Genomic DNA, 23198 nt, shown 5'->3' with positions numbered 1-23198 from the left:
TATAAAAGGAGATTGTCCTGGTCAATACACATATTGATCAGGACACAAACTGTCAACGATAGATTATTGCATTGTTTCCCAGGACCTGATCCCTAGGATATCAAAATTCACCATTACAGCAAGAGCTGAAAGTGATCATCTACCTTTATCCCTCGTGTGTGATTTACCCTTCGATCTGCCCAAACCACAACACAGATATCAACCAGATCTAACACCCGGAACAGGCCTCAAGAAAATCAGATGGAACGGACAAGTGAGCGAACGGATATCTAACTGGTATAAAACTGAGGAGAGCTACCGTCTCTCAAAAGCAATTATGGAAGGGTGCTTAGAAATAGAGGAGAGTGCCCCGAACATGATGACAACATATGAAATGCTTATACAAAAAATTCAAGAGTTTGTTGTAAAACCGAATTCCAAGTCTCCCCACCATCGGAAAACTTCCAGGGAGTGGTTCGATCATGAGTGTATTACCTCCAAGAAATCATTGATCCACTCCTTCATCTGCCATAAGGATAATCCAACAGAAGATAATAGACAAAAGATGCTTGAAGCCAAAAGAAGTTACAAAAAACTTCTGACACAAAAGGAAAGATACACAATGAAGTTATTATGGCAGCAACTGATAGAGGCCTCCAAATCAAGTAACCCATCATTATTCTGGAGAATCGTAGCTGTACAGCCGGATAGGGGCCTATCACAACTATCCTGCTGCATATCAATGAAAGCCTGGGAAACGCACTTCCATAATCTTTACGAGGAATCCAGCGATGAGTCCTATGCATTAGACATACCGGATGATCAGATACAGCCATGGCCAGCAGTCTCATTAACAGAGACCCATCTGCTGATTGACCAACTAAAGAACGGGAAAGCCCCCGGAATTGACTGTATACCAGCGGAACTATTCAAAACCAATGCGAACTGGTGGGCCCCCTTGCTAGCCTCTCTGTTCACATATATAGATAGAACCGCACAGATCCCACATGACTGGGGGACTTCCATCATTATTCCCATTTACAAGAAAGGCTCGAGGGACGATCCCTCCAATTATAGACCTATAAGCCTCCTGAATATATTAAGTAAATTATACGCTAAACACCTCAGCGAGAAACTGTGCGAATGGATAGAAACAGCGAAGATTCTTGATGATGCACAGGCAGGATTTAGACAAGGGAGATCCACAATGGATCACTGCCTCATCTTACAGCACCTAGCTGAGAAATACACGTCGCACCACAATCATCACCTATTCGCAGCATTTGTAGATTTTAAAGCAGCCTTTGACTCCATCCCAAGAACTCGACTCTGGGACAAACTCAAGAAATCATCCATAGACCGACGTCTGCTGCTACTAATATATAAATTGTACAACAACACACGACTTCGTATAAGATGCAGCCAAGAAGGTCAACTCTCTAATTCCATTAGAACAACAAAGGGAGTTAAACAAGGATGCATTTTGGCCCCCTTTTTGTTCAACATCTATATAAACTCCCTAATAGACCACCTACAAGGAGCGGATACACACGCCCCAAAATTAGCAGACAAAAAACTGCCTATCGTACTCTATGCAGACGATACGGTTATATTGTCCCAGACTCAGATGGGCCTCAAAAGAGCTCTTAACAGCTTATCCCAATATTGTAGAGAAGAGAAACTAGCAGTGAACTACCAAAAAACAAAAATCATGGCTTTGTCTAACAAAAGGAAAATTTACAGATGGAATTTAGACAATCAGGAGATTGAACAAGTGACATGCTTTAAATATCTAGGAGTGATATTCCAAGCATCAAGGAAGAAGACTGCCCACATAAACTACAGCTCCTTTACAGCTCAAAAAAGTACAACGGCAATCCTAAGATTCCATCGTACAACGGAAGGAAATTTCATTCCTGCTACAATTAAACTATTAGTTGCAAAACCAGCAGCACAAATCCTATACGGCGCACCACTCGTCTCCCTCTCTAATCTAGACCCGTATGAGAAGATACAATCAGGTTTCCTTAGATCACTCCTGCAAACACCTAAATGCGTCCCAAACGCCACCCTACGACTGGAAGCGGGCTTATACAGCATTAAAGCCAAAGTATGGATAAGAACCTTATGCACTTGGCTAAGACTTAACAACTCGCCGGTTGGACTACTTTCCCTGATGCTTCTTGACAAATTCCAATCTAGCTGGTTGAAGGGCATTCTCAGAAAACTGGCCACATATGGTCTCTCCCCAGAGTATTTATTAAGTTTAGAAGGGGGAAGGGCCAAGAACATAATCAAAGAAAGACTCAGGGACATTGAAACCCAAAATGACTTTAACCAACTTCCGATAACTTATAAACTTCTATACAATTCCCAAAGGCCCCATCTAGCAAACTATCTCAAAGTTCTAGACAGCGCTAAACACCGATGGGCATTTTCCAGGGCCCACTTTAACGCTCTCCCTTCAGCTCTTCTAGAGGGAAGATACAATAAAATACCGATCGAACAAAGATTATGTCCCTGTAACAGCAATGAAATCGAAACCATTGGGCATGTCATCTTATACTGCCCATTATATCGAGACTCAAGAAAAGAGCTGATCGAACCGATTCTGAGGAAAATACCTCGTAGTACAGACGACACCTATATCAGGCACCTCTTAGCTGACAAAGAGCCCGAAATTAACAGGTCCGTGGCAAAGTACTGTTACATTGCAACAAGAATAAGACGAGCAATGATGTCTACAAAGGAGTTCAAACTGTAAACATCGAAAGAACGATAATAAACAGTAGCGACTCCTGAATTGAATTTTAAAAACTTAAAACTCGAAACCTGGTCATAAATATAAGCACCAATTCTGAGAATTGGCCATATTTTTACTGCTACTTGTAGCACAATACTACTCTTAATGTCATATTTTATAAATTGCTTCCTGGTCACTGACCGTATTAAAGATATTTGATTTGTGAATGTTTATTCAAAACCTGCCAGAGTCCATTTCTTTATTTTGTTTTTGTAAATAGGTTGTTAAAGATTCCCATTCATTTTTAAAGTCTCTATTGTCTTTTTCATGCAATTTATCTGTTAACTTTGCTAATTCTGCATAGTTCATCAGTTTTTCTTGCCACTGATCTTTCGTCGGTACTTCTTCAGTCTTCCAACCTTGAGCTAATAAAATTCTTGCCGCTCTTGTAACATACATGAATATTTTCCATTTATTTTTTTGGTAGTTCATGAGCTGAAATGCCTAGCAAAAAAGCTTCTGGCTTTTTAACAAATGTCATTTTGAACATTTTTTTTCAATACATTATATCTCATTTCCCAAAAGTTTTTAACTATTTTACATTCCCACCACATACGATAAAAAGTGCCTTATCTAATAGGTACTTTCAGCCTGCTTTGGTACCATCACATTATTTGATGGTGTACAGAAATGTACAGAACTTCAACACAAAACCATTATTCCTGGCTTGAGGCAAACAAATTCTGCTTGAGTGGTGGGAAAAGTAATTTGCATTTCGTGCAACCTGACAAGATGCACACTCTTTTCATCTGGGCCCATTAGGAGAACAACGGGAGCTCACCCCGTCACAGTGATTTGAACCGCCAACCTTCTGATCGGCAAGTTCCAGGCTCTGTGGTTTAACCCACAGCGCCACCAACGTCCCTCATTATATATATATATTGTGACTATTTCCTCCATGCACTAAACTGGGATTCCCAGAAGCAACTGGCTGCCCAGTGCACAAAAAAAGATGACTAGATCAGCCATTGGTCTGATCTAGCAAGCCTGCTCTCCGTTCTTTTTGTAAATGGGAATGTGAGTATTTTTTTAAATTAACCACATACTGTTTTAAAAAGCTTTGAACTGCCCCCTTTAAAAAAGCTCAACAACTCTGACCTGCCCTAAAAATACTGCTCCCCTAAAAATACTTCAACAACTTTGACCTACCCCCCTTAAAAACTCAACAACTTTTGTCTGTGCATGGATGGTATTTTGGCCTTCTCCCCGAAAAAGCTCAACAACATTGACCTGCCCCCCCCCAAATTCAACAATTTTGGTCTGCCTCCATAAAAAAAGGTGCATGGATGGACTGATGGATGGGTGGATGGATGGATGGATTTTGGCCTGCTCCCCTAAAAGCTCAACAACCTATGGCCTGCCCCCTTAAAAGAACCTCAACAACTTTGGTCTGCCCCCCTAAAAAAGTCAACAACCTCGACCTGCCCCCTAAAAAAAGGTGGATGGATAGATGGATTTCTGCCTGCTCGCCTAAAAATACTTCAACAACTTTGACCTGCCCCCCCAAAAAACTCAACAACTTTCGTCTGCCTCCCTAAGAAAAGGTGGATGGATGGATGGATTGCTGGATTAACCGATACGGTTAAACAATTAAAAAACCCCCAAAAAACCTTAGACTGAGTGTCAGAGCTGCTTCCAGATCCTAGCTCACAGAGGATCACGCTAGCCAGCGGTCACTTGTAAAAGTCTTTTATTGAGTTACAGTTTCCATTCTCAAGCTGCTGCGCGCAACTCTACGTCTTAAGGGTTAGACCGGCGAAGCTCCGTCTGAGTCTCCGCCCCCTGTGCACCAACTTAATACCCTAGCCTTACTCCACCTTTTCCGCCTGACTGTTCTTCTCTGGGTCCCTCTGCCCCCCGGGGTCTCTTCCTTCCAGGATTCTTCTGACGCTGACCCCCCGGACCCTCCTGTCTCCTTGCGCCGGGCTTTAGGACCTGGTTCCCTTTCCGGGCTGCTTACTGCGCCACCTTCCTGTGCATTTGAACTTGGCGCGCGCGCCCAACCCTCCACTTTCCGTCTGACCGTTTCTTCGCTCCCCGATGGAGGTGTGGCCACTCCTGACTCGTGCCCTCCCTCCTGTTGTGAGCTGCCAGCGCTTGATACCTGGCGCCCTTCCTCTCCCCTGCTCTCTGTTGGTGACGCTGGTCCCGATTTCCAACTGCTCCCCTCTGAGCCCCCTCTGGCCCTTTCTTCCTGGGGTGTCCCCCTAGGCTCCCCCCTTGCCCTGGCCACTGGTGCTCCTTTCTGTGAATCTTCCGATTCACTGGAAAGACTCGGAGATCTCGGGTCGTCGTCATCACTCATCTTTTCTTCTGCCTCCTCCCCCTCGCTCTCTGTTTCCTCCCTTGCCCTTGCCTCTGCTCCTGAACCCCTGACACTGAGTTTTAGCACACATGAAAAACTTTCAACAAATCCTTATTTCCTGATGAATAGCCTTTGGACCATAATGTAACTTAAATAGAAAACTATCTTTAGAAAGGTTTTTCCTCCAAAAGCATTTTATTTTAAAAATCCAATTTAAATAAAAATAATCTGATTTAAATAAAAAAAAATCCGATTTTTTTTAAAAAAACAAAAAAACATTGATTTTTATCCACCCTGTTAAAACTCCTCCGGGGAGGGATTCTCGCCCAGTTTAGGGAAGTTTTTAATGTTTAACACTATCTTGTGTTTTTAATAATTGATTGGGAGCCGCCCAGAGTGGCTGGGGAAACCCGGCCAGATGGGCGGGGTATAAATATTATTATTATTATTATTAGTAGTAGTATTATTATTAATAAATGTATGTGTGTGTATATATGTGTATATATGTGTATATATGTGTGTGTGTGTGTGTGTGTGTGTGTGTGTGTGTGTGTGTGTATATATATATATATATTTGCTTTCGTAGATTTTCACGGGTACAGGAATGCAGGTTTTGGTGTCTTCGGGTGTCTTCCCGTGTAAGAGTTGGGGTGTCTAGGCGACGTTTCGACGAGGTCTCACTCGTCATCTTCAGGCTGGTGCTTTCGGCTTCTTGTTACTAGAACAGAGCAGGATCTCAGTGTTTGAGTTCCTATAAATACACACACCCCCTCAACAGTATTTATAGGAACTCAAACACTGAGATCCTGCTCTGTTCTAGTAACAAGAAGCCGAAAGCACCAGCCTGAAGATGACGAGTGAGACCTCGTCGAAACGTCGCCTAGACACCCCAACTCTTACACGGGAAGACACCCGAAGACACCAAAACCTGCATATATATATATATATATATATATATATATATATATATATATATATATATATATGCTTTCGTAGATTTTCACGGGTACAGGAATGCAGGTTTTGGTGTCTTCGGGTATCTTCCCGTGTAAGAGTTGGGGTGTCTAGGCGACGTTTCGACGAGGTCTCACTCGTCATCTTCAGGCTGGTGCTTTCGGCTTCTTGTTACTAGAACAGAGCAGGATCTCAGTGTTTGAGTTCCTATAAATGGAACACTTTGAAACCAATGCTTTAGACAAGTCAGAACACAAACCCAAACTTTGGCTCAGATATGTTGACGACACCTTTGTAATTTGGCCACACGGGAAGGAAAAACTAGATAGCTTCCTCACACATCTCAACAGCCTACACCCCAAAATACAATTCACTATGGAAATAGAAGCCAACAACCAACTTCCCTTCCTTGACGTCCTAATCTACAAAAAACCTGATGGCTCCCTAGGACACACTATCTACCGGAAAAAAACACACACCAACCGCTACTTACATGCACAATCACACCACCACCCTGCACAAATAAACTCCGTAGCCAAGACTCTCATCTCCAGAACCAAACGCCTGGCTGACAAAGACCACTTGACAACTGAGTTACAGAATCTCTCAAATGTGTTAATCGCCAACGGATACCAGCAAAACAGGGTTACGAAGCTAATCCAAAAAGAAACACCCCCCAAAAACCAAGACACAGAAGAAAACAATGGCATGGCCCTCCTTCCTTATATCAAGGGCACTACAGATAAAATTAGCAAAATCCTCCATAAACACAATATCAAAACAGCCTTTTGCACCAACCAAAAAATAGCCAATATCCTCAGAAACCCAAAAGATAAAATCCAGTTAGAAAACCAAGGGGTCTATGAAATACCCTGCAAAGTCTGCCCAGCCACGTACATTGGACAAACAAACAGACGAATAAATGCACGTATCGCAGAACACAAGAATGCCGTCAAAAAAGAAGAAAAAACTTCCTCTCTTTACCAACACATGAAAGAAACAGGACACGAAATTAATTTTGCAGATTCCAAATTGCTCTTTAACATGGAACATCACCACAAGAGAATAATCATGGAAGCCATCGAGATAGAGAAACACCCTCACAACATGAACAAGCGTGACGACACGTCCCGCCTGCCAGACATCTGGAAATTAGCCCTCCCCACAAAAACCGACACCAGAACCAGAGGCACACAGAACGCCATCTCCAATCAACCACACCAGACCCAAACCCAGACCCTCTCCACAGATAAATTACAGACACCATCCAGTAGCCAAACCATAGTGGCACCTCCGGATGCTGCACCCCCCTGCAATCCCTACACAGATCTGGCTGGCACAGGGCACAAAACCACAGCTCGCCCCTATACACGAAGCCAAGCCAGAGCACAACTAAGTGCAGTACAGCCATCTTCTCAGAAAAACTCTTCACAAGCTCAAGAGGTCAAGACACGAAAGCTTTAGCAACTAATCCACACCTAATGACCCTCCTAAGTGGTACTCAGAATATCACTCAAGAAATCACTCAAGATATCCCTCAAGTAATTAATGAACAAAAGAAGAAAAGGCACAATAACCTGGGAACTTCCTCTCTGCCCAGAACGTTGGAGGCTATACACCACACCCCCTCAACAGTATTTATAGGAACTCAAACACTGAGATCCTGCTCTGTTCTAGTAACAAGAAGCCGAAAGCACCAGCCTGAAGATGACGAGTGAGACCTCGTCGAAACGTCGCCTAGACACCCCAACTCTTACACGGGAAGATACCCGAAGACACCAAAACCTGCATATATATATATATATATATATATATATATATATATATATATATATATAATATTGTATGTATATATATTATATTATTTGCATTAATAATAAAAATTTTCCAGAGAGTAACGCTCTCACAGTTACCGCTGCCTAACTCCATAGATTCAACAGGAGCACTATGAGGGAGTGCTGCATTGGACCCTGGAGCGGAGCCAGCGGCTGGAAACCCAACAGAAGAGATGGTCGTGGGGTGGCTCTGTGACCTGGCAAGACAGGTAGTTGTCTGCCGCCCTTTTTGTCACCCTGGAGAGATGCTGCCAGCCAGAGTCGTCATCTCCTCCTCCTCCTCCTCCTTTTCTTCCTCTTCTTATCTTCTTCTTCTTCTTCTCCACCCCCTCCTTTACTTCTTCTTCTTCTCCTCTTCTTCGGCAATCCCTCGTAGCCGAGGAAGATCTTCCATCAACACTGTTTTAGCAATGATTCCGTAAGTGACTGCAGAGTCCGATTCTGGATCCACACGTCCTTCCACAGTGGCGGAAATTGGTTTCTGGGTGGGAGTTGATCCCGGTGTGGATTTGCCCAGCGCACCTTCCTCTTCGCCCGTTTCTCCCTCGCGTCCTGAGTTTGAGTGTCTTCAAAGCCCAGGATGCCTTTGGTCAAGGCTGTTCTCCAACTGGAGCGCTCTCAGGCCAGTGTTTCCCAGTTGTCGGTGTTTATACTACATTTTCAAAATTTTGCCTTGAGATCTTTCAACCTCTTTTGTGGACCACCAGCATGACGCTTTCCATTTTTAAGTTCGAAAGAGAGTAGTTGCTATGGATTTGCTTTGAGACGGTCTTTAAAATGCTGCCAGCCAGAGTAGTCAGTGCTGGGCCAGATAGATCACTAGTCTGGCTCCCTGTAAGGTAGCTTTGGATATATGAAAATCTGAGCATAGTAATGAAGTGTGGTTTGATTTAAAGTAAAGGTGAAGGGTTCAGTAAATGTGGCCTGTTTAAACCGGCTCTTTCTACAGAAAACAGGATAGCTTTCCTATGTCGATTATCTCACAGATACTTGTTAGACCAGGGGTCAGCAAACTTTTTTAGCAGGGAGCCGGTCCACTGTCCCTCAGACCTTGTGGGACCGGACTATATTTTGTATAAAAATAAAAAAAGAATGAATTCCTATGCCCCCCAAATAACCCAGAGATGCTGTAAGGATATCAGGGGGTTACTCGGGAGCAGTCAGGCAAATGCCTCCCTGGTCGGCTGTAAAGCCTCGTTATTGGTGCCAAAAACCCTTCACCATGCAGAACGCCACTATTCCATGGTTCGCTCATTCACTGGCAGAATCTGTTAGTGGGCGGTCCTTAAACCTTCCCCAGCAGAGTAGTTTCTTGACGCCCAATCTGCGCCTCCCCTCTAGGCGCGGAAGCCTACTGCACAGGGAGGGCGTGGGCAACGGAGGACCTCTCTCCTCCCTGCTTTGCCCAGGCAAGGTGTCCTGGCACCACCTCGCCTCCTCCGAGCCCTGAAGCTCCTCTCCACTAGAGGCGTGGTTACTCTCCTCTGCTGAGGAGGTGCTGCTTCCCACGATCTTTGGGGGCTCTCTGTAATCCATCTGGCTTGTCCCCTCTCGCCCCTGAGCCAATGGCAGTTCCCTGACATCCACCCCCTCCTCAAGACCCCCCTCCCCGTTGGTGAGGTCTTTAAATGTCTCTTCCTCTAGAGCGTCGGCCGGCGATGTAGGAAAACCCCGGAAAGAACGGTCATCCTACTCCGTGGATTCAAAAGCTGCTTCCCATCCTCTCTGTTCCCTTCTCGCTGGTTGGACCTCCCAGTCTGATTCTTCTCCCTCAGACTCCTCCCGGCAGCCTCCCTCCTCTTCTGAGGCAGGGAAACCTACGAAGTCCCCTTCATCGTCCGTGGGTCCGAACTCCTCCTCCAAGAACCTGGCTATGGGTTTAGGCTTATGCGGGAACAAACCATGGAATTCTTCCACCAGATAACCCTCTGTGATGGATTCTGCGGGAACCCACGTGTTTTCGGATCTAGGTTTTCCCTCCCAGGCCACCAAGTACTCTACCTGGCGCCCTCTCCACTTAGAATCAAGTATTTTCGTTGCTTCATTACAGTGTTCCCTCTCCTCTGCCCATGGATGGGTAGTCACCCCTTTCGCCCTCCCTGGGAAGCCCCACCCCCTCCCTATAATGCAAAAGCAGGGACCTATGGAACACCGGATGTATCCTCATGCTATCTGGCAATTTCAGTCTGAAGGTCACTGGGTTAACCTGCTGTATTACCTCAAAGGGCCCCAGCCGTCTAGGCTGCAACTTTTTGCAACCTCCCTTTAGGGCAAACCCTGGGACGACAACCGCATCCTGTCCCCCACCCATATGATCTCTCCTGGCCTGCGATGCCTGTCTGCCTGCCTTTTGTAGACTTCTTTAGCCCTTTCCAAATTTAGACGGAGTTGTTGGTGCAAAGCCTCCATCTCTTCTGCAAATTGCTCCGCCACTGGCACACTCCATTCCTCCTCTCCACGCTCTGGGAAGGCCCTGGGGTGACACCCATAATTGGCCATGAAGGGGCTCATTCCCGTGGACACGTGTTCAGCGTTGTTGTACGCAAACTCAGCTAGCACCAATTTCTCTACCCAATCGTTCTGCCTCTCACTGACATAACAGCGTAGGTACTGCTGCAATATTCCGTTCGCTCTTTCGGCCTAGCCGTTGGTTTCTGGGTGCTCTGCCGTCGAGAAGCTCGCCTCTACCTGCAGCAAGCTCATGAGTTTCCGCCAGAACCGCGAGGTAAATTGTCTTCCTCGATCAGATACAACCCTCAATGGCGTCCCATGCAGCCTAAAAATGTGGTCCACAAACAGCCTGGCTGTCTCCTCTGCTGACACCGCATGAGAGCAGGCCACGAAATGACACATTTTGGTCAGTAGACCGACCACCACCATCACTGCTGTTTTCCCCCTTGACTTGGGCAGATCTGTCATAAAATCAATGGACACCACCTCCCAGGGCCTCTCCGGTGTCGGTAAGGGTTCCAGTAACCCCGCTGGTGCGGTTCTTTCCCCTTTGGCCCTCTGGCACCTGTCGCACCCCCGGACATATTCTCGTACATCCTCCCTTACCTTGGGCCACCAGAACTGTCTGGTGACTAGTAGCATGGTCTTATCCTGCCCCAAATGCCCAGCTGTTGGGTTGTCATGGAGCTGCCTAAGTATCTTGGACTTCAATGTCTGTCCCGACACATACAGTGCCCCTTTGTAGTACAGGAGCCCTCCTTTCCCCTCAAACCCCCCATTTTCCCCCTTTCCATCTCTAAGCTCCCTGATTTTAGTCTGAGCAAACTCATCGTCTCTAGTCAGCCCAGCCAGTTCTTGCTCCCCTACCGGTGCTCCCCCACATGACCAGCGGTCCTCTGGGAACACGTGCCTGGCCACAGGAGGTCCTTCCCCTTCCATGTACTCAGGTTTCCTGGAAAGTGCGTCCACCCTCACATTCCCCCCCCCCGGTACGTATTGTATTTCAAAGTGATAATGTGAGAACGTCTGCGACCATCTGACCTGTCTCTGGTTAGGCACACGTGCTGTCCGCCAGTATTCCAGGTTCTTGTGGTCCGGTCGGACCTGGATCTGGTGCTGCGCCCCAATTAAAAAATTTCTCCACTGCCAAAAGGCCGCGTAAATGGCCAGCAATTCTTTGTCATAAACAGTGTAATTTTGCTCTGACTTGCTCAGTTTCCTGGAGAAAAACGCACAAGGTCTCCAGTCCTCCCCTGACCCTTGTTGCAACAGTACTGCTCCGATGGTCCGGTCTGAAGTGTCCGTCTCCACTCTCAGTGGCTTCCCCAGATCCACATGCAGGAGCTGCTCCTCAGAGGTGAAAGCCTTCTTTAACCTTTCAAAGGACTGCTGTGCTTCCTTGGTCCACGCAAACTTCTTGCCGCTGAGAGAATCCGTTATGGGTGCCGTCAAGTGCGCAAAGTTCTTGATGAACTTCCTGTAGAAGTTGCTGAGCCCTAGGAACCTCTGCACATCCTTCTTTGTTTTGGGGCTCTTCCATTCCAGCACTGCTTTCACCTTCTCCAGGTCCATGGCCAGCCCCTTGTCCGACAGTCAGTACCCCAGGAACGCCACCTCTCGAGCATGGAATTGGCATTTCTCCAGCTTGACCCACAACTGATGCTTTTTCAATCTCTCTAGCACCTGCCTGACGTATTTTATGTGCAGTGCTTCATTTCCAGAGAAGATTAAAACGTCATCCAAAAAGGCCACGCAATTCTTGTACAGCAGGGGGCCCAACACGTGGTGCATAAAGGCTTGAAAGCAGGTGGAGCCCCCAGGCATGACAAGATACAAATGGCATGACGAGATACTCAAAAGCCCCCAGGGGGGTGAACATGGTTGTCTTCCATTTGTCCCCCTCTCTCACTCTAATCAGATTGTATGCTCCCCTTAGGTCCAGCTTGGTAAAAATTTTCCCCTGCCTCACACGCGTCAAAACATCGTCAATTCTCGGCATGGGGAAGGCTACGGGTTCCGTTACCTGGTTCAAGAGGTGGTAGTCCACTACAAGCCTGTGCTGATTCATCAATTTCTTGTCCACAAAGAACACTGGACTCCCCCCTACGGCCTTTAATTCCCTTATGAAACCCCTCTTCAAGTTCTTGTCAATAAACTGCCTCAACTCTTGCACCTCCTGGTCGTACATGGAATACAGCTTACCCACTGGCAACTGGGCCCCCGGAAGCAGGTTGATTTGGCAGTCATGGGGGGGCAGCTTGTCAGCCTCTTGCTGAACACCTCCTTCAAATCTGCATACAGCGGTGGCACGCCCCCTTTGAGGATGTTTCACCCCTCCCATTGCAAGAATCTGCTGACAATGTTTCAGAAAGGAGGGGGCGGATTTTGTTCATTGCTTCTTCCGCTTCAGCCTGACTTCAATTCCGTGGCTCGCTCATTCACTGGCAGAATCTGTGAGTGGGCGGTCCTTAAACCTTCCCCAGCAGAGTAGTTTCTTGATGCCCAGTCTGCGCTTCCCCTCTCGGCGCAGAAACCTACTGCGCAGGGAGGGCGTGGGTAACGGAGGACCTCTCTCCTCCCTGCTTTGCTCAGGCAAGGTGTCCTGGTACCGCCTCCTCTGAGCCCTGAAGCTCCTCTCCACTGGAGGCATGGTTACTCTCCTCCGCTGAGGAGGTGCTGCTTCCCACGATCTTTGGGGGCTCTCTGTAATCCATCCGGCTTTCCCCCTCTCACCCCTGAGCCGATGGCAGTTCCCTGACAGATGCATTTTAAATAAAAGCACACTTTCTACTCATGTAAAAACACGCTGACCGTCCGTGGGCCGGATTGAGAATGCGATTTGGCCGGATCCAGCCCCTGGGGCTTAGTTTGCCTACCCATGTGTTAGACGTTTGATTTTTGAAGTTGGCACCCCCACAACGGCCACTCGGAGGAACTTTCCGTTTGTGCCTGGACATTCACTTAGCTATCATGGCTAATCCCCTTTCCTGACAGCAACATCAACATCATCATCATCATCATCATCAACAACAACAACAACAATTATTATTATTAATATTAATACTCCACCTATCTGGCTGGGTTTCCTCAGTCACTCTGGGCGGCTTCCAGCAGAATATTAAAATACAGTGATTCAACCAATATTCAAAGCTTCTCTAAACAGGGCTGCCTTCAGATGACTAAAGATGATTGGGCAGAGGGGGCAACTTTTTAAATAGACAAGCTTTCCATTTCCCTTGCTGGGGATGCCTCCTCCTGGAGACATTTCTACCTCAGAAATAGTGAATTGGGTCCAGTTGCTCGCTGTTAAAACCTGTACGGCTTGGAGCAAGGCGCTCCTGGCAGTTTCTGCTTGTAATATGAGTGTAATGATGAAGCGAAGAGTTGGCGAAGAGTTTCGACGAGGCTTCCTGGTGCTTGATAACACCTGAGTCTTTTGCATTCACATTGAACATTAATATTGAAGGGGAAATAAGCTTCCTTAATCTACATTTTGATCAGGGAAATTCCAGGGTGAGAGACTCCTCAACAGTCCACCTTGCCGGGGTGCCAGTCCCCCCGCGGATCCATGCAGTCAGTAAAAGAAGGAAGTCCCAGCACAGGAATTTGGAGCAAAACAGCAGTCAGTAGACCATGCTCTTTATTGTTGCGCCTCAGGTCCCCCCCCCCAGGAGTAAGAACCCCGAGCATGGGGCAACGTCGACTTTTAAAACTTCCCTCTTTTCTCCAGAATACACTTCAAGCAGCATCATTGATACATCATCATTACATCACTGACATGTCACCAAAGGGGAGGGGTGACATTAGTTCAAACTTGGCAAACATGTCCAGGCAAGTCCTTGGTACAAGATTAGTGCAGGCCAGGCATGGCCCAAGTTGGCCCTCCAGCTGTTTTGGGACTACAACTCCCATCATCCCTAGCTAACAGGTCCAGTGGTCAGGGATGATGGGCATTGTAGTCCCAAAACAGCTGGAGGGCTGAGTTTGCCTATGCCTGGACTACAACTCCCATCATCCCTAGATAACAGGACCTGTGGGTCAGGGATGATGGGCATTGTAGTCCCAAAACATTGGGAGGGCTGAGTTGGGACATGCCTGGCATAGGCAAAACATGTCCAGGCAACTCCCAAGTGCCCACCATCAAAGGGCAAGAGAGCTCTCTTTGCACATCCATCGCCTGGGGCAAGTCTGGTGATGGGCTTTTGGAAACTAACTGCTCAGCAATTGTCACCCCTGGGTGGGGTGTGTGAACATGTCCTAACGCTCAAGGGGTGGTGGTGGGAGGTGGCAGGGGAAAAGAGTCCTTTTTCTGAGGGCAAAAATGGCATTGGAATGGAGGAAATGGGGTTGGTTTTATATGATTGATCAAGCGAGGTCTCTTCCCTGAGCTGTCACGTCGAAAGGATGCATTCAGGCATAATATTTGTGACATTTAACAGCTTTAAAGATGTGCCCCCCCATCATTTCTGTAACAAATTTGATGTACTTCCTGGCTGAAACACGCCCTCGGGGTGATAGAGCCCATGCTTTGCATTTGGAAGAGCCCAGGTGCAATACATAGCTTCTCAGGTAGAGCTGGGAACGTTCCCTGCCTGAATCCCTGAGGACCTGCTGCCGGCCAGTGTTGACAGTACTGAGCTAGGTAAACCAATGCTCTGACCCAGGATAAGACAACTTCCTATGTTTTTTAATGACTGATGTTTTAATGTGTTTTTAATCTCCTGTTGGAAGCCGCCCAGAGTGGCTGGGGAAACCCAGCCAGATGGGCGGGGTATAAGTAAATTGTCAGGGGTTCAGAGACAGAGGCACAGGTGAGGGAGGAGACGGAGAGCGACGAGGAAGAATCCCAGGACAGTGAGGAAGAGGATGACAATGACTTGAGATCTTCCATGAGTCTCTCAAGTGAATCGGAGGATTCTCAGGAGGGGGCGCCCCTAGTCAGGACAAGGGGGGTCACAGGGGGGACCTGCCAGGAGCAGGGAAGCAGCAGGGAAACCCCGAGCGGGAGTGGGAGATCGGGGCCGGCTTCCCAGCAGGAACGAAGGGAAGACAGGGGGGTTCCCAGTGTGACACACGGAGCGGAGCAGGAAAGAGACAGGGGAAGGAGATCTGGGGAGAACGTCCTGCAGGAAGAGGCGGAGAGTAGTACAGGGAGTAGTGTAAGTGTCAAAAGGAAGGTCAGGGGTAGCGAGCGCGCGCCAAGTTCAAATGTGGAGGCGCGCGGAAATGGAGAAAGCCCGGAGGAGGAGCCCAGCCCCAAAGCACGAAGGAGTGGGGAACAGGCATCTCAGGAATCCGCTTCAGGAGAGAGCAGGAGGGAAGGAACCCAGGGGGGCAGAAAGACCCTGCGGAAAAGGAAAGACAGGAAGAGGTGGTCTAGCACAAGCCTCTTAAGTTGGTGCAGGGGCGGGACCGATTCAGAGGGGACTTCAAATGTCTGGCGTTAGAGACTCGGGGCTGCGCGCCTCGGTTGTGGAACCAATAATGAACTGCAATAAACATCCTTGTATATAAGAAGAGTTTGGCGTTGGTCTTTTGTGAGCTGAGACCTGAGGCAGCCGCTGACAGTAAGTCCCCTCCAAAACTACGCAAAATTTTTTTTTTTTGCAAAGCTCACGAAGTTTGGCAGCCATGAGTATGGACCAGCAGATAGCTGAGCTACGCGACGCAGTCTCCCAGCTTACCACTGCGGTAGCGATCTCCCAGAAGAGGGGGGAAGAGGCGGAAAAGCGGTGCCAAAATCTGCAAGCCAGGTGGGATCATGCATGCCAAGTGGGGTTCCCGGGGACCAAAGCTGCTGGAGTAGCACTGGGCAGAAGAGGGGGCAACTTGGTAGCCCACTTCGATGGGAACCTGCAGCAATACCCCAGTTTTAAAGCAGACGTAGAATATGCGTTGCATTTGCTTCGCGACGACTTTAAAGATGAGGAGGAAAAGGTGGGTTTCATTGTGTCCCACTTGCATGGGGAAGCGAGGGCTTGGCTGCGCAATCTGTGGCGCGAGGATTGCCCTGCTCGAAGGGACTCTGATGAATTTATCAAATGCATGGACGCTTGCTTTCAGTCTAGCGTGGATGTGGATGTGGCACGCCAGCAGATCCATGGTTTAAGGCAAGGCAAGGCTTCCGTACGTCAGTACCATGCTCGCTTTTTCGCCTTGCTGAATGTGCTGCGATGGGAGAAAGATTCTCTGGCTGTCAGAGACTTATTTTGGGAGGGGCTCTCTGGCCCGGTGAAGGACGAATTGGCTAGGGGGGACAGACCTAAAACCCTGGCAGACGTGGTGCAGCGTGCGCTTGCCATTGGAGTGCGCCAGGAAGAATGCCCTTGGCGCAATGAGGGGGGTAGCCAGCTTCACACACCGTCTAGAGTGCCTCCTTTGTTTCCCAGAGATCCAGGACGTCCGCGTCTCTCCCCTCAGCTGCAGCCAGGGGAGGAGCCTATGGAACTGGGGAGTGCAAAGGCTCAGTCAGTGGCCGGAGCCCCAGCGTCCGGAACAGTCAAGAAGAAGCCTCCTAGAGGGAACAGGAAGTGTTACGTCTGTGACAGTGCAACGCACATGGCGAAAGAGTGTCCCCAGAGGCTCCGGCAGCACACTGCAGCCTTGGCGACAGTAAATGCAGCAGCACAGCATGAAGGGCTGTGTCAGGGAAACGACAATGCCTGGCTGGAATCAGCAATGTTGGGGCACAGCCAGGCAAGTCAATAGAGCAGTCCCCAGCGCCTTTGCAGCCTACAGACCCCCTGCCACGCAAACCTGTAGTGCAGCTCACTGCAACCCTCCAGCTACCTAATGGACGCACCCTGGAGGTCCCCATCACAATTGACAGTGGGAGCAACGCAGACTTCGTGGGGGTGCAGTTCGTCAAGCAGCATCGCATAGAGCTTCTGCCAGCCACGCTGCCATTGAACGTCGTCACAGTGGATGGCAGGAAGCTGCTGGGGGGGCAAGTGGTACAACAGACGCCGCCTATGGTGATGCAGATTGGCAATCACCGAGAAGTCATCAGTTTCAACGTCACCCGCCTGTCAGACACGCCTATAGTGTTAGGCATGAGTTGGCTGGATAGGCACAGCCCGACCATGGCGCGGTACCAGCGGCAGCTCACCTTCGGCTCGTCCTATTGCGCGCAGCATTGCATCCAGACCGGTCAGGAGGAGGAGGGCCAAGAGGAGGGGCAGCAGCTACGTCTCAGCATGGCGCAAGCAGTACCCCTCAAGTACAAGGGGTTTTTGGAGGTTTTCTGCGAGAAGGAGGCTGACCAGTTGCCACCTCACCGGCCCTACGATTGCGCTATTGACCTCTTGCCAGGGACAACGCTGCCGCCTGTGAAGCTGTATTCCATGTCCGAGGAGGAGCTGCAGGAGCTCCGGGAATTCATAGATCACAACCTGCAGCGGGGATTCATCCGAGAATCGAAGGCTGTAGGGGGCAGTCCTGTGTTTTTTGTGAAGAAGAAAGACACGCCCCAAAAGAGGCTGATCGTAGACTTCAGATTCATAAACTCAAAGACAAAGCCCGCGGCCTTTCCCATGCCCAAGATCGACGACCTGCTCGCGACGGTGCGGAATGGGAAGATCTTCACCAAGTTGGATCTCCGCGGAGCTTACAATCTCATACGCGTGCGAGAGGGTGATGAGTGGAAGACGGCCATGTTCACGCCGTTGGGCACCTACGAATACAGAGTTATGCCGTTTGGTCTCCAAAATGGCTCCCACTTTTTCCAAGCTTTTATGCATCATGTGCTAGCGGGACTCCTCTACAAGAAGTGCGTATGTTTCCTTGACGACATTCTGATCTTCTCAGAATCGCCGGAGGCTCACGAGAGCGACGTGAAGGAGGTCCTGCAGAGGCTACGGGAGCACAGGCTCTACGCCAAGCTGGAGAAGTGCCAATTCGACGTGACGGAGGTGGATTTTCTGGGCTATAGGCTGTCCGACAGGGGACTAGCCATGGACAGCGCCAAGGTCCGCGCGGTGTTGGACTGGAAGAGCCCGCGAAATCGGAAAGAGGTCCAGAGGTTCGTCGGCTTCGCCAACTTTTACCGCAAGTTCATCAGGGGTTTCGCCAAGGAGACGGCAGCTATCACGGACACTCTCAGCTCCAAGAAGAAGAAGTTCACCTGGACGGACCAAGCGGAGCAGTCCTTCAGGAGACTTAAGAGTCTCTTCGCGTCCGAAGAACAGCTGCTACACGTGAATCCTGGCAGGCCCATGAGGGTGGAGACTGACGCATCTGACAGAGCGGTGGGGGCCGTCCTCTTACAGGAAGACCCGCAGGGAAACTGGAGGCCCTGTGCTTTCTACTCCAGAAAGCTCAGCAAGTCGTCGGAGCAGAACTACACCATTTGGGACAGGGAGTTGCTGGCCATCCACGCAGCTTTCAAGGCGTGGAGGCACTTTCTCATCGGAGCCAAGCACACCGTGCAGGTCCGCACGGACCACAAGAACCTAGAGTACTGGCGCACGGCGAAGCTACAGAGCCAGAGGCACATACGCTGGGCGGAGTTCTTTGCGGATTTCGATTTCAGGATAGAGTACATCCCAGGCGACAACAATGTCATAGCAGATGCGCTCTCCAGGAAACCGCAGTATCTCGAGGCAGCGGCACCAGTGGCAGCCAAGCACATTTTTGCACCGCAGGCGTGGGCGTGCGCTTCAGCCGCCGTGGACCTGGAGGCGGTGCGTCGCGCGTTGCAGGCGGATCCGTTCGCACAGTCCAAGATGGAAGAGGTGCGGAGGGGCACAGCGAAGGACAACGAGTTCCAGATACGCGACGGCCTGCTGACCCGTAAAGGTGCTCTCTACATTCCGGGAGACGATCTCCGCGCGAAGGTTCTGCAGCAGTTGCACGACGCACCCAGCGCTGGCCACTTCGGCAAGGAAAAGACGACGGAATTAGTGGCCAGAGACTTTTGGTGGCCCCAGATGCGAGGGGAGGTCGCGGAGTACGTCGCCAGGTGTGACACGTGCCAAAGGTCCAAGCCAGTGCACCAGAAGCCAGCGGGACTGCTGGAACCGCTGGAAACGCCACTGCAACCGTGGGAGAGGGTGGCGCTGGACTTTGTCACTGATCTGCCCAGTTCGCGAGGCAAGACGGCGGTGCTTGTGGTTGTAGACCTGTTCACCAAGATGGCGCATTTCATTCCTTGCGCGAAGGTGGCGACAGCGGAGCAGACAGCCAAACTGTTCATCGACCACGTGTTCAAGGTGCATGGGTTGCCACAGTCCATTCTGTCCGACAGGGGGCGCCAGTTTGTGTCCAGTTTCTGGCGGAAGCTCCTAGGGATCCTGCACGTCAAAATCAACCTGTCGTCGGCGAGACATCCGCAGACCAACGGCCAAGCAGAGAGGGTCAACGCGATCATGCAGCAGTACCTGAGATGTTACGCTTGGGTGGATTACCTGCCGATGGCTGAGTTGGCCTACAACAACACGAAGCACGCGTCTACGGGGGTGACGCCGTTCTTCGCTAACAATGGAAGGCATCCCAGAACCTTCCCGGGGCTCGTAACGACGGGGGAGGGGGAGCCACAGGAAGCCGATCATTTCGCAGCAGAATTGCAAGAGGTGCACGACGAGCTACGGAGACATTTAGAGCTAGCTAAACAAGCCTATAAGGTGCAAGCGGACAAACACAGGAGGGAGGGGGAAGACATCCAGGTGGGAGACTGGGTATGGTTAGCGGCCCAAGCGGTGCCGGCCAAGTCGTTAGCTAAAAAGAAGCTAGGACACAGGCAACTAGGGCCGTACCAAGTTGAGGCCAGGATCAATCCCGTAGCGTTTCGATTGGCCCTCCCCGAGGGTTCCAGAATGCACCCGGTCTTTCATTGGTCGATGCTCACCCCCTACAAGGCCCCACACAGATTTCAGGAGTCAGGGACGGCACCAGAACCAAGCAGGGAGTCGCCCAAGAGGGGGAGGTCACCTAAGGACGAACCAGTCAACGAGGTCACAGAGATTCTGGACTCGAGATGGGGGGAAGAGGGAGTAGAATATTTTCTCGCCAGGGAGGGCGCCCCGGCCAGCACCAACAGTTGGGTGCCAGACTACGCTTTGGACGAACCCCTCCTCAAGGACGAGTTCCATGCCCTTTTCCCACACAGGCCCATGCCAGCACAGTTTTTCGACGATTGGCTTTTTACGCCCACACTTTCCGCCAGCACCTTCCGAGGGTTCTCCTCCGCAGAGGAGACGACGCCAGAGTCGAGCCCTCCAAGGGGATCGTGTTCAGGGGTGGACACCGACCCTTCTTACTGGTGGGACGACCAACCAGAAGAGGACTGGGGCATGAGGTGGCGGGTGGGTCCTTGGCAAGCAGACCCCACCCAGGCAACAGGGGGAGGGGAGGACGTGAACATGTTGGGAGAGGACAATGGGTTCGAGTACACAAACAATGAACTGGAAGCAGAGGAGATCGACGTCGACGACCTGTGTCCGGCAGCGACCTCCGCAACGACGGAGCCCCCGGAACCTGCGCCCGAGCAGCGGGAGGGGGGAAGGGGGGGCTTCGAGGGGGGGATGGATGTCAGGGGTTCAGAGACAGAGGCACAGGTGAGGGAGGAGATGGAGAGCGACGAGGAAGAATCCCAGGACAGTGAGGAAGAGGATGACAATGACTTGAGATCTTCCATGAGTCTCTCAAGTGAATCGGAGGATTCTCAGGAGGGGGCGCCCCTAGTCAGGACAAGGGGGGTCACAGGGGGGACCTGCCAGGAGCAGGGAAGCAGCAGGGAAACCCCGAGCGGGAGTGGGAGATCGGGGCCGGCTTCCCAGCAGGAACAAAGGGAAGACAGGGGGGTTCCCAGTGTGACACACGGAGCGGAGCAGGAAAGAGACAGGGGAAGGAGATCTGGGGAGAACGTCCTGCAGGAAGAGGCGGAGAGTAGTACAGGGAGTAGTGTAAGTGTCAAAAGGAAGGTCAGGGGTAGCGAGCGCGCGCCAAGTTCAAATGTGGAGGCGCGCGGAAATGGAGAAAGCCCGGAGGAGGAGCCCAGCCCCAAAGCACGAAGGAGGGGGGAACAGGCATCTCAGGAATCCGCTTCAGGAGAGAGCAGGAGGGAAGGAACCCAGGGGGGCAGAAAGACCCTGCGGAAAAGGAAAGACAGGAAGAGGTGGTCTAGCACAAGCCTCTTAAGTTGGTGCAGGGGCGGGACCGATTCAGAGGGGACTTCAAATGTCTGACGTTAGAGACTCGGGGCTGCGCGCCTCGGTTGTGGAACCAATAATGAACTGCAATAAACATCCTTGTATATAAGAAGAGCTTGGCGTTGGTCTTTTGTGAGCTGAGACCTGAGGCAGCCGCTGACATAAATAATAATAATAATAATAATAATAATAATAATAATAATAATAATAATAATAATTAATGTTACACTTCGTAATCGGATTGTTCAATATGAGTGCCAGTTATTTCAGATTAAGAACCTTAATCCTGCTTTGCCCCTTATTCCTGAATGTTTTCCTTGTGAATTCTCTCATACTTGTTTCACCATTGTGATTTTCGTTTACAAACTTTATTTCACAGAGTCGCCAATTCCAGATGAAGGTGGGTCTAGGATCTATTTGCCTGCTTGCTCTTATTTGAACTAACCCCACCAGCTTTGGCATTCTCTTTCACTAGCTGGATTTAGGCAACGCTAGCTTCCTGTCTAGAACGGCTTTGCTTAGAGGCCTTCCGTAACCCCCGCAGAGCTGCCTTCCTCTTAACCATTCAGTTGCTTGCATGCAACTGCCATCCGCTCAGAGGCGAGAGGTGGAAGGGCAAGTGTTATAGGGAACCTCCGAAAATCTTGCAAAGCAGTTACTCCTCTAGCAAGAAGGAAAGCCCCACCTCCAGTGGAGAGGAGGTGGTGGGACCAGGGGATGCTAGGGAGAGCCTCAACACCGAGCCTGAGCAAAGCGGAGGGGAGGGAAGTACCCCTTTGCCAGCGCCCATTCTGCGCAGTAGGTTTTGGTGCAGGGAGGGGAGGAGAAGGTTGGGGGTCACACAACTGTTATGCTGGGGGAGGTACAAGGACCGACCACTCCCAGATTCTGCTAGCAACTGAGCCAGACATGAACTTACGATGCTCTTCACTGTAAATAGTTTGCACTAAGAATAAAGCCTGGACAAGACAGGTCAGAGTCTTGCCTGTTTACTCGCAAGCAACCACACCACCACCTGACACAACTGATTTGCTACTGTTGGAAAAACGCCCCCGGGAAGGGTGCCACCTTCCCAAGACACCGAGGCTTCTCTCCGGTGGTCACTCTCTGGCTGGAAATTGCCCTCAGTCCAGAGAGACCGGTAATAAGCGACCCCTCCATCCTGAGAGGAGCACACTCGTCTTCTGGTATCCCATCACAGAAGAAAGAGACAGTCAGTAGTCTACACGCTACTTTATTTACAGACTGTACATGGAGCTCTCATCCGACATGTCTGCTCTCCTGAGCAGCAAGCACAGAAGTACAACTCGACACCCACTTCACTGAGAAGCGAAAGTAACTCTCCAGTTACTTGAGAACAAGCAGAGACTTCCTGTCTCACGCTCACAGACATCACATGGTGTCAACAACCATTGTGCTGCTCCTTGCAGCTGGTGAGAAATAAAAATCCCAACAGCTACTCCCTTTTTGAGATCGAAAGAATTCATATGACCTGCTTGCTCATAAGATTATTGTATACACTGCATGGAAACCTTAGGGATGGCCTCTGGTGTCTGGTGTAATATAGGCTAGATGCTGCCTCCACCATAGGAACTCATTACCTGCCTAACTGTTCACCCACCCAGTCTGCTACCCTGCTATTTCTATGAACTGAATCACAGACCCCCAGAGTTGCATGTCCCAGGCAGACATCCTTTTAGGAGTTGTCCCTGTGTCTTAAGAGT

At 49.9% G+C, this 23198-nt stretch overlaps 1 protein-coding gene across 1 annotated transcript in view; it reads left to right on the top strand.

The window, feature by feature from the left end:
* LOC308578050 (MAP7 domain-containing protein 3-like) overlaps positions 1-23198 on the top strand; it is a gene marked incomplete at both ends in the record, with an annotated part of 124739 nt that overhangs the window by 28617 nt on the left and 72924 nt on the right. The window contains 3 exon segments of the mRNA XM_081178335.1: positions 7982-8085; positions 9521-9618; positions 21854-21874. Of these exon segments, the coding sequence (XP_081034461.1) occupies positions 7982-8085; positions 9521-9618; positions 21854-21874 (223 nt within the window).

This window comes from Podarcis bocagei, assembly GCF_964188305.1.
Source record: "Podarcis bocagei genome assembly, chromosome: W".
Taxonomy (NCBI): domain Eukaryota; kingdom Metazoa; phylum Chordata; class Lepidosauria; order Squamata; family Lacertidae; genus Podarcis; species Podarcis bocagei.
The sequence above is the reverse complement of the archived record's forward strand: the minus strand, read 5'-3'. Positions and strand labels throughout refer to the sequence as shown.